Source organism: Oratosquilla oratoria, chromosome 6 (genome assembly GCF_046742065.1).
Source record: "Oratosquilla oratoria isolate Oo_2021 chromosome 6, ASM4674206v1, whole genome shotgun sequence".
NCBI classification, from domain to species: Eukaryota; Metazoa; Arthropoda; class Malacostraca; order Stomatopoda; family Squillidae; genus Oratosquilla; species Oratosquilla oratoria.
This window is the reverse complement of record NC_134782.1, coordinates 10,769,161-10,782,308: the sequence shown is the minus strand read 5'-3', so window position 1 is coordinate 10,782,308 and position 13,148 is coordinate 10,769,161. Positions and strand designations below refer to the sequence as shown.

The 13,148-nt window shown below is 45.6% G+C and overlaps 1 protein-coding gene across 1 annotated transcript in view; it reads right to left on the bottom strand.

The window, feature by feature from the left end:
• Window positions 1–1,365: 1,365 nt before the first annotated feature.
• The window catches only part of LOC143026287 (thymidylate kinase), a 30,336-nt gene continuing 18,553 nt past the window's right edge, over window positions 1,366–13,148 (bottom strand). The window contains exons 3-5 of the mRNA XM_076186414.1: window positions 2,274–2,376; window positions 1,909–2,097; window positions 1,366–1,553 (exon numbers count right to left, since the gene is read on the bottom strand). Of these exons, the coding sequence (XP_076042529.1) occupies window positions 1,428–1,553; window positions 1,909–2,097; window positions 2,274–2,376 (418 nt within the window). The 3' untranslated portion in view covers window positions 1,366–1,427. The remainder of the gene's footprint in view (window positions 1,554–1,908; window positions 2,098–2,273; window positions 2,377–13,148) is intronic.

Genomic DNA, 13,148 nt, shown 5'->3' with positions numbered 1-13,148 from the left:
CCACACTTCCCAACCACTCCATCGATTGGACCATTTCCCACTCTAGCATTAAGGTCTCCCAGTACTATTACATTGACATTTCTTCCTAAACCCTCTATGCACTCATTTAAATCTATCCAACGGCATAAAAACCACTCCCACCCATTCCAACCCTATTACACTCCACTCCCCTACACCCTCTTCCCTCCCTCTTATCTTGGCACCTCCTGGATGATGGGTCATCCCTGCATCTTGTCCACTGCCCTGGGTCAGAAGCAATGTCGCAAGACACAGCACATCCACAGCAAGGCCGCTTCATTAAATCTGGAAAATTAAGTAATCCCATATATATATATATATATACCAAGGCTTTTTCCCCCTTCCAAGGGAGGTAGCCAAAAAGGGAAAGGCATAAAAACACTCCCACCCATTTCATCCCCAAATACACTCCACACCCCTCCCACCCTTCCTCTCATCTGAGCACCTCCTGGATGACGGGTCATCCCTGCACCCCTGGGTCAGAAGCAGTGTCGCAAGACACAGTACATCCACAGCAAGGCCGCTTCATTTAATCATTTAATTTAATGATTAAAGTAATCATATATATATATATATGAAAAGGTAAGGATGTTTTTTGGGCTTTTATGGATCTGGAAAAGGCTTACAACAGGGTAGAAAGGAAGGCACTGTGGGAGGTACTGCAGATATATGGGATAGGGGGGAAAGCTGTTAAGAGCAGTCAAGAGTTTTTATGAGAGTAGTAGAGCTTGTGTTCGGATTAGAAATGGAGAGTGAATGGTTTGAGGTAAAGATGGGACTTCGTCAGGGATGTGTTATGTTGCCCTGGCTGTTCAATCTTTACATGGATGGGGTGGTGCGAGAGGTGAATGCAAGGGTAGTGGGTCAGGGGTTGGAGATGTTTAAAGAAAATGGAGAAAAGTGGGAGGTGAGCCAGTTGTTTGCTGACGAGACTGCGCTCGTAGCAGGATCAGAGGAGGGACTGAGGAAGTTAGTGACAGAGTTTGAGGTGTGTGAAAGAAGGAAGCTGAAGATAAATGTGGGCAAAAGTAAGGTGATGAGATGTACAAGGGGAGAGAGTGACAGCAGTCGCCGAATTTATGAAGCAGCCTTGCTGTGGATGTGCTGTGTCTTGTGACACTGCTTCTGACCCAGGGCAGTGGACAGGATGCAGGGATGACCCATCATCCAGGAGGTGCCAAGATAGGAGGGAGGGTGGAGGGGAGGGGAGTGGAATATATGGGAAATGAAGTGGGTGGGAGTGATTTCTATGCCTTTTTCTTTTAGGCTACCCCCCGTGTAAGGGGGAAAAAGCCTTTGGAATATGTATGTATATATAAAAATCATATAAAATTATGTTTACAAACATGTCTGATCTTTTTAAGTATAGTATAAACAAAATAAAAATGTTCCAACCTACTACATGTGTATCATTCTGATGATTCTTCAACAACCCACAGTTTCCCTAAAGTTTGTTTTGTCATTTTTATTGTTTGTAAACACTCCTTTTTTATTTCCTCTTGCACAACATCCATGTTCTTGGATGCATCAATAATCTGCAAAATAAGAAAAGTATTAAAAATAATAAGTAACCATTATACAATTTTCTAACACTGATGTCAAATTTTGTATGATGGTATAGGTAGCATCATGGCAGACTTTCAAGTGGTCACTGACTGCAAGGATCCATGACTAGTAGCAGAACCTCACCTTTCCCAACTGAGATTTCACCAATAGAACAAACTGCTACACCTCCCCACTTAGTCTGAGATACTGGGTTGTTCTTGATTAAATATCTAATGATTGCAACACACTCTCATGCTAATGCCCAGTTCATATAGGCAATCTATCTTTATTAATATCTCAGGTTTATGACCTGAATGGATTTAAACAGTTCTTGACAATACTAACCTTCCATGAATCATCCTTGAGTTCCATGTAATATTCGTGCACCTTTTTCTGTATCTCCTCCTTCTCATAACGCTCTTGACCAAAGTCTCCCCTTTTCCGTGCTTCTTCAGGACTCAAATTTAGGAACAGCACCTTATCAGGCTTGGGAAGACCTACATCACTCTGCTTACACCACTCAAGAGCCATTCCCTTTAAAAACAATTACTTTAAAATTAGTTCAATGGTAAACTATAAAAATTTCCAAGAGGCCACAGATAGTTTATTTCACCAATATGAAGTTTAACATATCCTTGAAAAATAAAAAAATATATGTGTATCTTCACATTATGAAGCAAGGATAACTTCCAACAAAAAACCTTTCTCACCTGTTTGGCGGCAGAGAAGACTACACCTGAGAAGGCATATCTATCTATGATAACAGAGGTTCCTTCCTTCAGTGTTTCAAGCAATTCTGCCACTAATTCCCACCTATGGAAACAATACTCAAGGTTATTATTGTAAATTATTTCATGAAGCAGGAAATGGAGGAGTGGAAGTAGAACATAGGTTGAGAGAAGCAAGTAAGTGCCTTGGGGAATTGGAAAGTGTACATACATACATATACCAAGGCTTTTTCCCCCTTCCAAGGGAGGTAGCCAAAAAGGTAAAGGCATAAATTGGAAAGTGTAACAAGAAATAAACATTTGGGAATGAATACTATGAGGAGATTGTACGAAGGGGTGATTGTGCTGACAACACTGTATGGGGTAAAGACATGGAACTTAAGAGAGGAAGAGTTTTAAATGTGTTTGAGATGACTTGTCTGAGTAGTAGTATGGGTTACAACGTTAGATAGAGTGAGAAACAAGGAGATGAGGAGGAGGGTGGGGGTGGAATAGATGGGATAGGGTTGATGAAAGAGTACTGGGATTGTTTGAACACATGGAAAGAATGAGTGAAGAAACATTAGTAAAAGAAGTGTGGAAGGCAGAGGTGGGTGGAGTGAACGTGAGGGGGCAACTGTGGATGAAATGGATAGGGTGAAAGGGGCATTGAACAAGGTAGGAGGGGATGTCTGTTGAGAAAGGAAGGGAGAAGGCAGAATATAGGGGTGAACAGAGAATGGCTATGTATGGATGATACTTTGATGAATGAAAGGGAGTGGGTGGGGAACAGAGGGTTCAGAGAATGGTTATGTGTGAATGATTTTTTTAACGTAGCCCAAAGGGATTTCTCCCCATCTTCAATGTTTCTGCATGAGGGGATGAAGAGGTGGGTTGCCAATTAAATTAAATGGCCTTGCTGTGTCTTGCTACATTGCTTCTGACCCAGGCCAGTGGGCAAGATGCAGGGATGACCCATCATTCGGGAGGAAACAAGATGAGATGGAGGGAGGGGTGGTGGATGGAAGTGGAATGGGTGGGAGTGAATTATGCCTTTTGACTTTTACTACCACCCTGGTGAAAAGGAAGGTGCCTTTGGCATATGTATGTATTTCAGGTTTCCTACAGACTACAGAGGTTTTTCATTAACCCCATGACAACCAATCAATGTACTTATGCAAGTTGAAGTTAGTTAATGATAATACAAATGCACAAGTGTGTGCAAACACCATACAAGAATTTAAGAACAAATTAGATGTTGAGAGATACAAAGACGGGCACTACGAACATAGCTCCCTTTCCCATCTACTACAACTAGGTAAATACACACACACACACGAGCTTCTGAACTGTCAACATCTTCTCACTTGACCTCTGTTGCATTTACCTCTTGCACCACCCCATCCATGTATAAATTGAACACCCAAGGTGACATAACACATCCCTAAGTCCCACCTTTACTTCAAACCACTCTCTCTCCACAAGCTCTACTACTCTCATAAAAACTCAACTGTTCTTAAAAGATTTCCTCCTATCCCATATATCTGCAATACCTCCCACAGTGCCTTCCTGTCTACCCTGTCATAAACCTTTTCCAAATCCATAAAGGCCCAAAAAACATCCTCACCTTTCCCTAAAGCTTTCTCACATACCAGTCTTTCCACAAAAATCTGAGCCACGTAACCCCTACCTGTCCTAAACCCAAACTGTTCCTCACCAATTACTCCCTCTGTTCCTCTCCTAATCCTCTCAATCAAAACCCTCCCATAAGCCTTCTCAACTACACTTTAACAAATTGATCCCTTTGAAACTACTACACTCACACTTGTCCCCTTTTCCTTTGTTTCTGCCCTATACAGTGCTGTTGGTACAATCACTCCTTCATACAGTCTCCTCTTAGCATCCATTCCCAAATGTCTATTCCTCATTACACTCTTCAATCCACCAAGGCATTTACTCGCTTCTCTCAATCTACATTCTACCTCCACCTTCACTCCACCTTTTCCTGCCACATTTGCACCCAAGTATCTAAAAATATCCACTTCCTCACCCTTAATGATCACTACCACTCTACTGCCATTTTCACCCCTTGTACATCTCATCACCTTACTTTTACCCACATTTATCTTCAGCTTTCTTCTATCACATACCCTCCCAAACTCTGTCACCATCTTCCTCAATCCCTCCTCCTATCCTGTCACAAGCGCAGTGTAGTCTGCAAACAACAGCTGGCTCACCTTCCACTTTTCTCCATTTTCTTTAACCATCGCCAATCCCTGACCCACTACCCTTGCATTTACCCCACAATAATAAGGACTACTGAAAACAATGAGGCTGAGCAACAGTGAATACTTGGTTGAAGAAAATCATTCAACTTCAATTGAACCGGTTCTAGTACTTCTGGACCAAACACCAGTAAAAAAAAAAAAGAGTAATAAGATAATTATTTAGGTTTGATCTATAATGGAATATAATTATTCTTTATATAGCAAAATTTCAAATTCCTTCAGATTCTTAATCACTAGATATTCTTTATTTCAATGTCATTTTTATTAAATTAGTCATTTTTTGCATAGCAAAGTATGCATTTAATTGTTTAGCATTTCTAAAAATAAATGGATAACTCATAAGGAATATTTCCTCTCACTCTCTCTAGAAAGAGAGGAAACAATTACTCCTGATGAGTTATCCACTCATTTTTAGAAATGCTAAACAATTAAATCATATCCTGTATATTAATGAAAATACAGTGATACCTTGAGATACGAAATTCATTCATTCCATGACCAACATTGCATATCAAAAAAATCATCTCAAAACAATTATTCCCATTTAAATTAATGGAAATAAAATTAATCCATTCCAGCAATACGAAATTACCCCAAAACAAACTTAAATTACACATACCAAGCACAATTTATATAAAAATACAAAAATACTAAAGAAAGTAAGAACGGAGGATTGCAACTCATTATAACAAGACATGGACAAGATCTGGAAATGGACTCAAAAGTGGGACGTGAAATTCAATATCAAGAAATGTAGTATAATGGAATTTGGAAAAAGTAAAAACAGAATATCGAGAGATTATAAAATTGGTGAAGAGGTCAAAAAAGTAAACTCAAAAGACCTTGGAGTGATGATCAGCAAAGACATGACACCGGACAAGCCTATTAATAAAATAGTCGGAGAAACCTACAATTTATTGAGGTCAATAAAAGTGGCATTTGTCTATTTGGACGAGAAAATGATAGAAAAAAAATTAACTACACTAATAAGACCAAAACTCGAGTATGCAGCAACACTATGGACACCCAGTACCAAAAAGAATATAAAAAAAATTAGAAAGAATACAAAGAGCAACAACAAAACTGGCACCAACTCTTTCCAAAATGACATATGAACAAAGACTGTCCAAATTAGAATTACCAACTTTGGAACAAAGAAGGGAAAGAGGAGACCTACTATCTATATAATTATGAAAGGAATAGAAATCTTAGATAAGAATGATTTATTGAAATGGGACAATGGAAAAACAAGAAGACATGAAAAGAAACTCAAAAGATAATTACAGAAGAGATCTGGAAAAAAAAAAAAATAGCTTCCCACATAGAGTGATAGATACTTGGAACAAATTAGACAAAGAAACATTGTGGGCAAACACTATTCAAGATTTTAAGAAGAATCTTGATGCTGAAAGATACAAAGACAGGTCACCACAAGCATAGCTCCCTTCCCATATAATACTATGGTAAAGTGTCCGAATGGTTAGGCTCAATGACTAAAACACGTAGAAATGTGTTGGCTCTTTATTTGTAGCACAGAATATGATATGTGTGTCGGAGGCTGAATGGGGGAGAGAACTAATAGGCACTGTGAATATGCTATCACACTTACTCTTTCGTGTCCTGAACCAGCACTTGCTTGACCACGACCGCCTGGTAGCGTAGTCAGAGATAATCTGCGTATTGTCCGGAGCGGGCTAGTCGCCCTGCTGGTTCAGCGTAGCGAGTCCCCAATCAGATGCTAGGATCTGGGTCACGTGATGACGCGCATCTGGGTCACGTGATGACGCGCATCTGGGAACAATGGTCATGCTAGGTCGCGTCTCCCCGCCAGCTTAACGCGGGAACACGTGACCCAACGCGAGACGCTTACCATAGAAATAGTCATGCGTTCTACTCATACCACATCCCTCCCCCTGCCAACAAAAGGCAGCGACAGCCGCCGAAACACAAATACCAATTCAGCGTGAGGGAAAAACCGATGTGTACGACGTAAAGAGGTGGCCCACCAAAAATGGGTCGCCTAGTTACGTCAATTACTACGACAAAAAAAACCTCCGCGGCAAAATGCCAACGAAAAAAAAAAAAAAAAAAATAACAAACAAACAAAAATGGGAAATAAAGGTACAAGGGCTTCTGCCCCTCTGCAGGCCATGGTGTTGTCATGAGAAGGGGTTGGTGTCCTTCACTTGGCGGTGCTGAGCCCTCTCGTCATCTGAGAGGTGTTCGACTTCCCACGACCAGCAGAGACTGGTAACCTGTAAAAACAACAACAGCAGAATCTTGTCCCAGAGGGGGGGGGGGTTAGCTGTCATGCAACCGAGGCAGGGTGCGAAGGAAGTATATTGATGTTTTCACAAATGGGGAAATGTGTGCACAACTGAAAAGGGAAAAAAAGTATGGACATGACAGGTTTCAACTTGCGTGGATGTACACGGAGAGGTCACATGGCTGTATCTTCCCGTCAACCTGGTGCGTGTGCGTGAAAGATGCTGCTTCACCCTGTCGACGCGCTGTGGAGCTCCAACCGCTCCATGCCACAAGGCATTTAGCTGCCTGCTACAGACTTATGCTTTGCAGAGCTGTAAAAATGAGCAGCGGCAGAAACTTTGCACAGAAGAGGGGGGGGGGGGTTTACGAGTGGATCACACTCCTAAGAAATATGTATATACAACAACCATTATTTACATGAAATATTTCAGAACGAGGGGAAAAATATGCACCTGATCGCTGCCAAATGACGGTAGGTGTGAAGAGAAAGGCTCTACCATGATGGTAGGTTGGAATCCTTCTCACGAGTGATTACTCGGAGGGGTCAGACTCGCTACTCTGGAGTAGGTCTGTAACCTCTTGCTCATGTGTGGGGAAAGCTCTTCGTACGTTTTTATTCTCACACACAGAGAGATTGCCCTCGAGTTTGATCCGGTCCGTGTGGACACAGAACTCACGTCCCGACTTGATATGCTTGATGGCATAAATGACATCGCTCACCCTTCTGATTACTCTATAGGGGCCTTGGTATAATGGCTGCAGTTTCTTTGACACCCCCTGTCTAGGTTTTGCGGTTACGTACACTCTATCACCAAGGGCGAGCTGCTTTACTCTAGCCCTGGGCCGTTTCGTGTGCCTGTCAATAGTGGCAGCCTCTATGAACTTTTGGCACCTATCGAAGCATGCATTTGCTAACGCCATTGTTTCGGCTGCAAGGTTTTCGGCGTTGTACCAAGGGGCACTTGGCCTGGTAAACTCAGTTATAGGTAGGACGGGGTCTCTGTGAAAAAGGAGGAAATGAGGGGAATCTCTGAGGACTCTATGGTACGCGGAATTGTACGCCAACACCGCCAGAGGAAGCATCTGGTCCCAGCCGGTTTGATTATCCTGTACTAGGGACCGTAATATCTTTATAATTGTACCATTTACCCTTTCCACTATGCCATTACTCGAGGGATGCATAGGGGTGATTTTGTGGTGGCTGATGTTTGCCATCGCCATCACCTCTTTGAACGTCTCGTTCATGAATTCACCACCGCCATCTGAGATTACCTGCCTTGGAGCGCCATGTATGGCCAGGACGTGTTGTAGAAAGGCACGGGCTACTGTCCTCGCTTCCTTTGAATTAATAGGTACAGCGACCAGGAAGCGGGTTAGTACATCGACTACGGTCAGGATGTACTTCGCACCAGTTAGCGTGGTGGTTAGTGGACCAATGAGGTCAACGTGCACTCTCTCAAATGGAGCTTTCACGTCAGGAAACTGTCTAAGTGGAGCTGGGAGGTCATAGGAAGGTTTGCAAGTAATGCAGATTTTGCATTTTTTGATAAAATCCTTCACATCCTCCGACATCTTAGGCCAGAATGCAAACTTCTGTAGGCGTTCCAGAGTAACTTGGATTCCGCCATGGCCGGCCATCGGAAGGGAATGGGCGATGCGTAACGCTGCCGCCTTTGCTCCATCAGGGCATACCAGGCGAAGCTCTTCCAACTGGTATGCATTCCTACGCGCATGATATAGGAGTCCGTCGGGGAGGAGTCGGAACTCCCCGATTGGCACTCTTAGGCGCGGGATCTTTGGCACTTCTGACGTCACTCCTTTGAGGTACTGTTTTACTCGACCCCAATCAGGGTGTGTATCCTGATCCTTTCGGATCTCAACCTGGTTCCAGGTGATGGTATCCTCCTCAGTAGTTGTGCATGAGTTCCCTCGGCCACCCGTGGTTACGGCCGAAACTATGAAGTCATCTATAGGGTGGTCAGCCCCCCGTATCCGAGAGAGTGCGTCCGCAACAATGTTGAGTCTCCCAGGTATGTACTCGACCTGGACGTCGAAGTCGGCGATGGCCATCTGCCACCGGAGGATCCGAGTGTTTGTGCCCTTAACAGTGAAGAGCCAGACCAATGGCCTGTGATCACTCATCAACCGGACAGGATAGCCCATGATTAGTGGGCGGTTAACCGTGAGACCGTACACTGCCGCTAACGCTTCTCTCTCCACGGTGCTGTACCGTCTCTCATGCGTGTTCAGCGTGCGACTGAAGTACGAGAGTGGACGTCTCGCACCTCCTTCGCCCTCTTGCTGAAGCACGCCCCCGATAGCCGAGGCACTAGCATCGGTGGTGAGTAAGAACGGTTTGGAAAAGTTGGGATATGGAAGGACCACCGTTGATGACAAATGATGCTTGAGGGACTCAAACGCATGCAACTGAGGAGGTGTCCATGCACCAAGCACACGATTGTTGTGCTTCCCTGCGACGTCACCCTTTGTCATATCTATTAGGGGAAATGAAATGGCCGCGAAGTGCGGGATAAATTTGTGGTAATATCCCGCCAATCCCAAAAAGGAAAGCAACTCTTTCCGACGCGTTGGCCGGGGGAAAGCTTTGATGGCTTGGACTTTCTCTGGCTGGGGCTTTATCCCTTCCTGGGATATTACATGGCCTAGGTAAGCGACCTCCTTCTGGAAGAAATTACATTTCTCCAGCCTCAATGAGAGGTTTGCTTCTTGCAACCTCCTAAGGACATCCTCAAGATTCTTGAGGTGGTCGACCCAGGACGTACCCAGAACAATTATATCGTCCATGTACACCATCGCACTGACCCCTAACAGCCCCGTTAGTACCTGGTTCATCACCCTTTGAAAACAGGATGGAGCGTCCTTTAACCCGAAGGGCAGAGACGTGAACTCGTAATGCCCTTCGGGAGTCGAGAATGCCGTTTTCTCGCAGCTGCTCTCCATCAATGGGATCTGGAGATAACCCTGCTTTAAGTCAAGCAGAGAGAAAATGACGCTGGAGCCGAGACTGCGCAGCATCGAATCGATGTGGGGGAGAGGGAACCTATCATCAACCACGTGTCTATTTATAGCACGAAAATCAAGACAAAGACGAAGGGTTTTGTCCTTCTTCACAACCGGAACAATAGGAGCATTGTAAGGAGAACGAGATGGGCGAATGATCCCCTTACTGAGCATATCCCCAATGAGGTCTCTAATCTCACCTCTATACTTCTCAGGGAAGGGATAAGATTTGCGGTAGACTGGCGGTCCAAATGTCCGAATCTCGTGTAGGAAGTGAGGCGTCACGGTAAGTGGATCCCCCGGTAAGGCAAAAACATCAGTATATTTGACCACTAAAGAGGTCAGAGCCATACTTTCCCTGCCATGTCTATTAGGGAAAAATTTCCCTACTTCCACACGTAACTTGTGTACGCGAGAGCCATCCACTACGTTAGACGCCTGGACCATTCCCACCGAGACGTTAGTTCCACCGTCTATTAGCACAATCTCCCCTAAGAGAGAAATGTCTCCGACCACCTGGTCCTTACGAACCTCATGGGTGTCCGGGCCCAAATTCAGGAATGGAACTTTACACCATGCCTTGCCATCTTCCATCCTGATCAGCTCTACTACTCCCTGGCCGAGCAGGTTGGCGCCTTCGGCATATGGGCGTGCTGTAAACAGTGCCGAGAAAACCCGACCTGCGGGAGCGAGCTCGTTTGCCCTCTCGAGCATCAATCCTACGGTTCCCCCTGAGAACCCAGGCACCCACTGATGTTCAATTGACTTAACCGGGAAAGTGGGAGTTTCACTTTCCCGCTGGAAACTATGACGCTCCTCGCACACGGCGATGAATGGCGGTGAGTGCTGAGCCGTCCCCGCAAGGATTACGGGAATATCCTTGCCCTCAACTTGGAATGTTAAAGGACTGAACGTCAATGTCACTTTGTGAGCCGCGAGGAAATCAAACCCTAAGATAATTTTGGCCGGCAAACCGTCAGCAGGGATGATAAAGAAAGGATGGTGGAACGAAAAACCAGCTAGATCAAAAGGAACATCTACCTTGCCAAGATTTTGCATCTCCGAACCGTCGGCCACTATGATTCTAGTGGTACCGACCTGGGAGCCTTCCATGGCGGTAGGCAAAATGCTCTTATGGATAAGAGACACCGCCGCTCCCGTGTCCAAGAGGGCACAAATAGACTTACGCGCGAGTGGCTCTAACAAGGTAACTGCGACCATGGCTAAGCTTCCACTCGGCGTACGGGAGCTAGCTAAATCGACGTGAACAATTGTCACTGCCGACTGCTGTTCAACCGTCACCTTGGATTGTGGACACTCCTGCGCTGGCCGTTTTTTGACGAGCCACTTGCTGCACGACCCCTCTGAGCCTCATGACCGACACTAAACTCAGTCTCCCGAATTCGCCCTACACGCCCGCAAGACATGCAACACGTGGTAGGTCGACCGCGTGGTCTATAATAACACACATCAGTCGCGTGTCCTGCTTTCTTGCAATGGGTGCAGTATGGACGCCACCTATTGCAATTACCACGGCCCCGGGGACGCTTCCACGTGTTCCTTTGTCCCCCATGTCTGTGAGTCGAGTGCATGGCTTCCTCGTGAGGGCACGTTGCGATCTCTCGCTCATGGCGAGGGCGCACCTCCACCTCTTGCGAATAGCGAGAGGGTGTCTCTGACTCTCGCAGATTGCGAGGAGAGGAAGAGCCTGGGACTCTGTGTACAGTGGAAATGTTATGTGATTGTGAAGTTGAGTGGGAAAAGACGTCTGTGGCCGGATATTGGTGGGTCACGGCAGGGGCGGCTGGGTACAAAGCCATAGGGGAATCGGCACCGCCCGCGTACACCGTCTTAACCGAACCAGGATGCCGATGGGCATGGTCAATGGCCGCATGGAGAATGGCAACAATGGACGCTTGCTGGTCTGAGGTGAGGGTGGTGCCGAATTGAGAGGGCATAGCCCGTTTAATGCGGGTTACCGCAGTAAAATTAGCCCACTCATCACGCTCTGGGTGATACACCATGTAGTCCGAGAACATGTCTGCCAGACGAAGCGCGAATGAAGTGTGTGTTTCGGCTGGATGCATAGTTGCTTCCGCCAAACGATCAGCTAAAGCGCCAGCCGACGCGGGCGCGTAGAAAAAAGTGCGGAACGCTAGTTTGAACGCGTTCCAATCATCAGGATGCCCACTTTTGGCTAACCGAGCGGCAATCGCGGCATCACCGGCAGTTTTCTGCTGAGTGACGGCGATTTTGTCAGCCTCCGGGATCTCGGAGGACCACCTTTCATCTAACAGGGCGAGCCATGATTGCGCGTCCGTGCAAGCAGGCAGATTGGTAGTGGGATGATAATTGATCCCCGAAGATATGAATATTGGGACATCTGCAGCCGCCTGCAGTGCCCTCGCCTGGTTGCTGACGGGTACACTCGTACGCCGCGACATGGCAAAGAAATAACCGGCCTAGCTCTAGCTAGCACTCCTGTATGTGCACTGAGTATTTGGAGAGTGTGGACTTTGTAATTTGTATGTATGTTCACTGAGTAATAGGAATGGGTACGTATACACGAGTTAGTCAAACTCTAACCACCGCTTGCCACCACTATGGTAAAGTGTCCGAATGGTTAGGCTCAATGACTAAAACACGTAGAAATGTGTTGGCTCTTTATTTGTAGCACAGAATATGATATGTGTGTCGGAGGCTGAATGGGGGAGAGAACTAATAGGCACTGTGAATATGCTATCACACTTACTCTTTCGTGTCCTGAACCAGCACTTGCTTGACCACGACCGCCTGGTAGCGTAGTCAGAGATAATCTGCGTATTGTCCGGAGCGGGCTAGTCGCCCTGCTGGTTCAGCGTAGCGAGTCCCCAATCAGATGCTAGGATCTGGGTCACGTGATGACGCGCATCTGGGTCACGTGATGACGCGCATCTGGGAACAATGGTCATGCTAGGTCGCGTCTCCCCGCCAGCTTAACGCGGGAACACGTGACCCAACGCGAGACGCTTACCATAGAAATAGTCATGCGTTCTACTCATACCACAATACAACTAGGTAAATACACAATAATAAAATAATAACAATGATAAATGTTATTTATCATATACCACGGAGACAGGTGATAGCAGCGAATGGAGGCGAGTCACCAGCCAACTCCTCCTTAATCCATATTAAAAGTAGGCAGGCACTCGATCTCATTATGTAGGTCTGTTCTAAGCTTCGAAATAATGGTGATGCCTTAGGAAGGCTGCACCTTCTTTATTGCATCTTTCTGCTTAATGATCATGGATATTGTTGA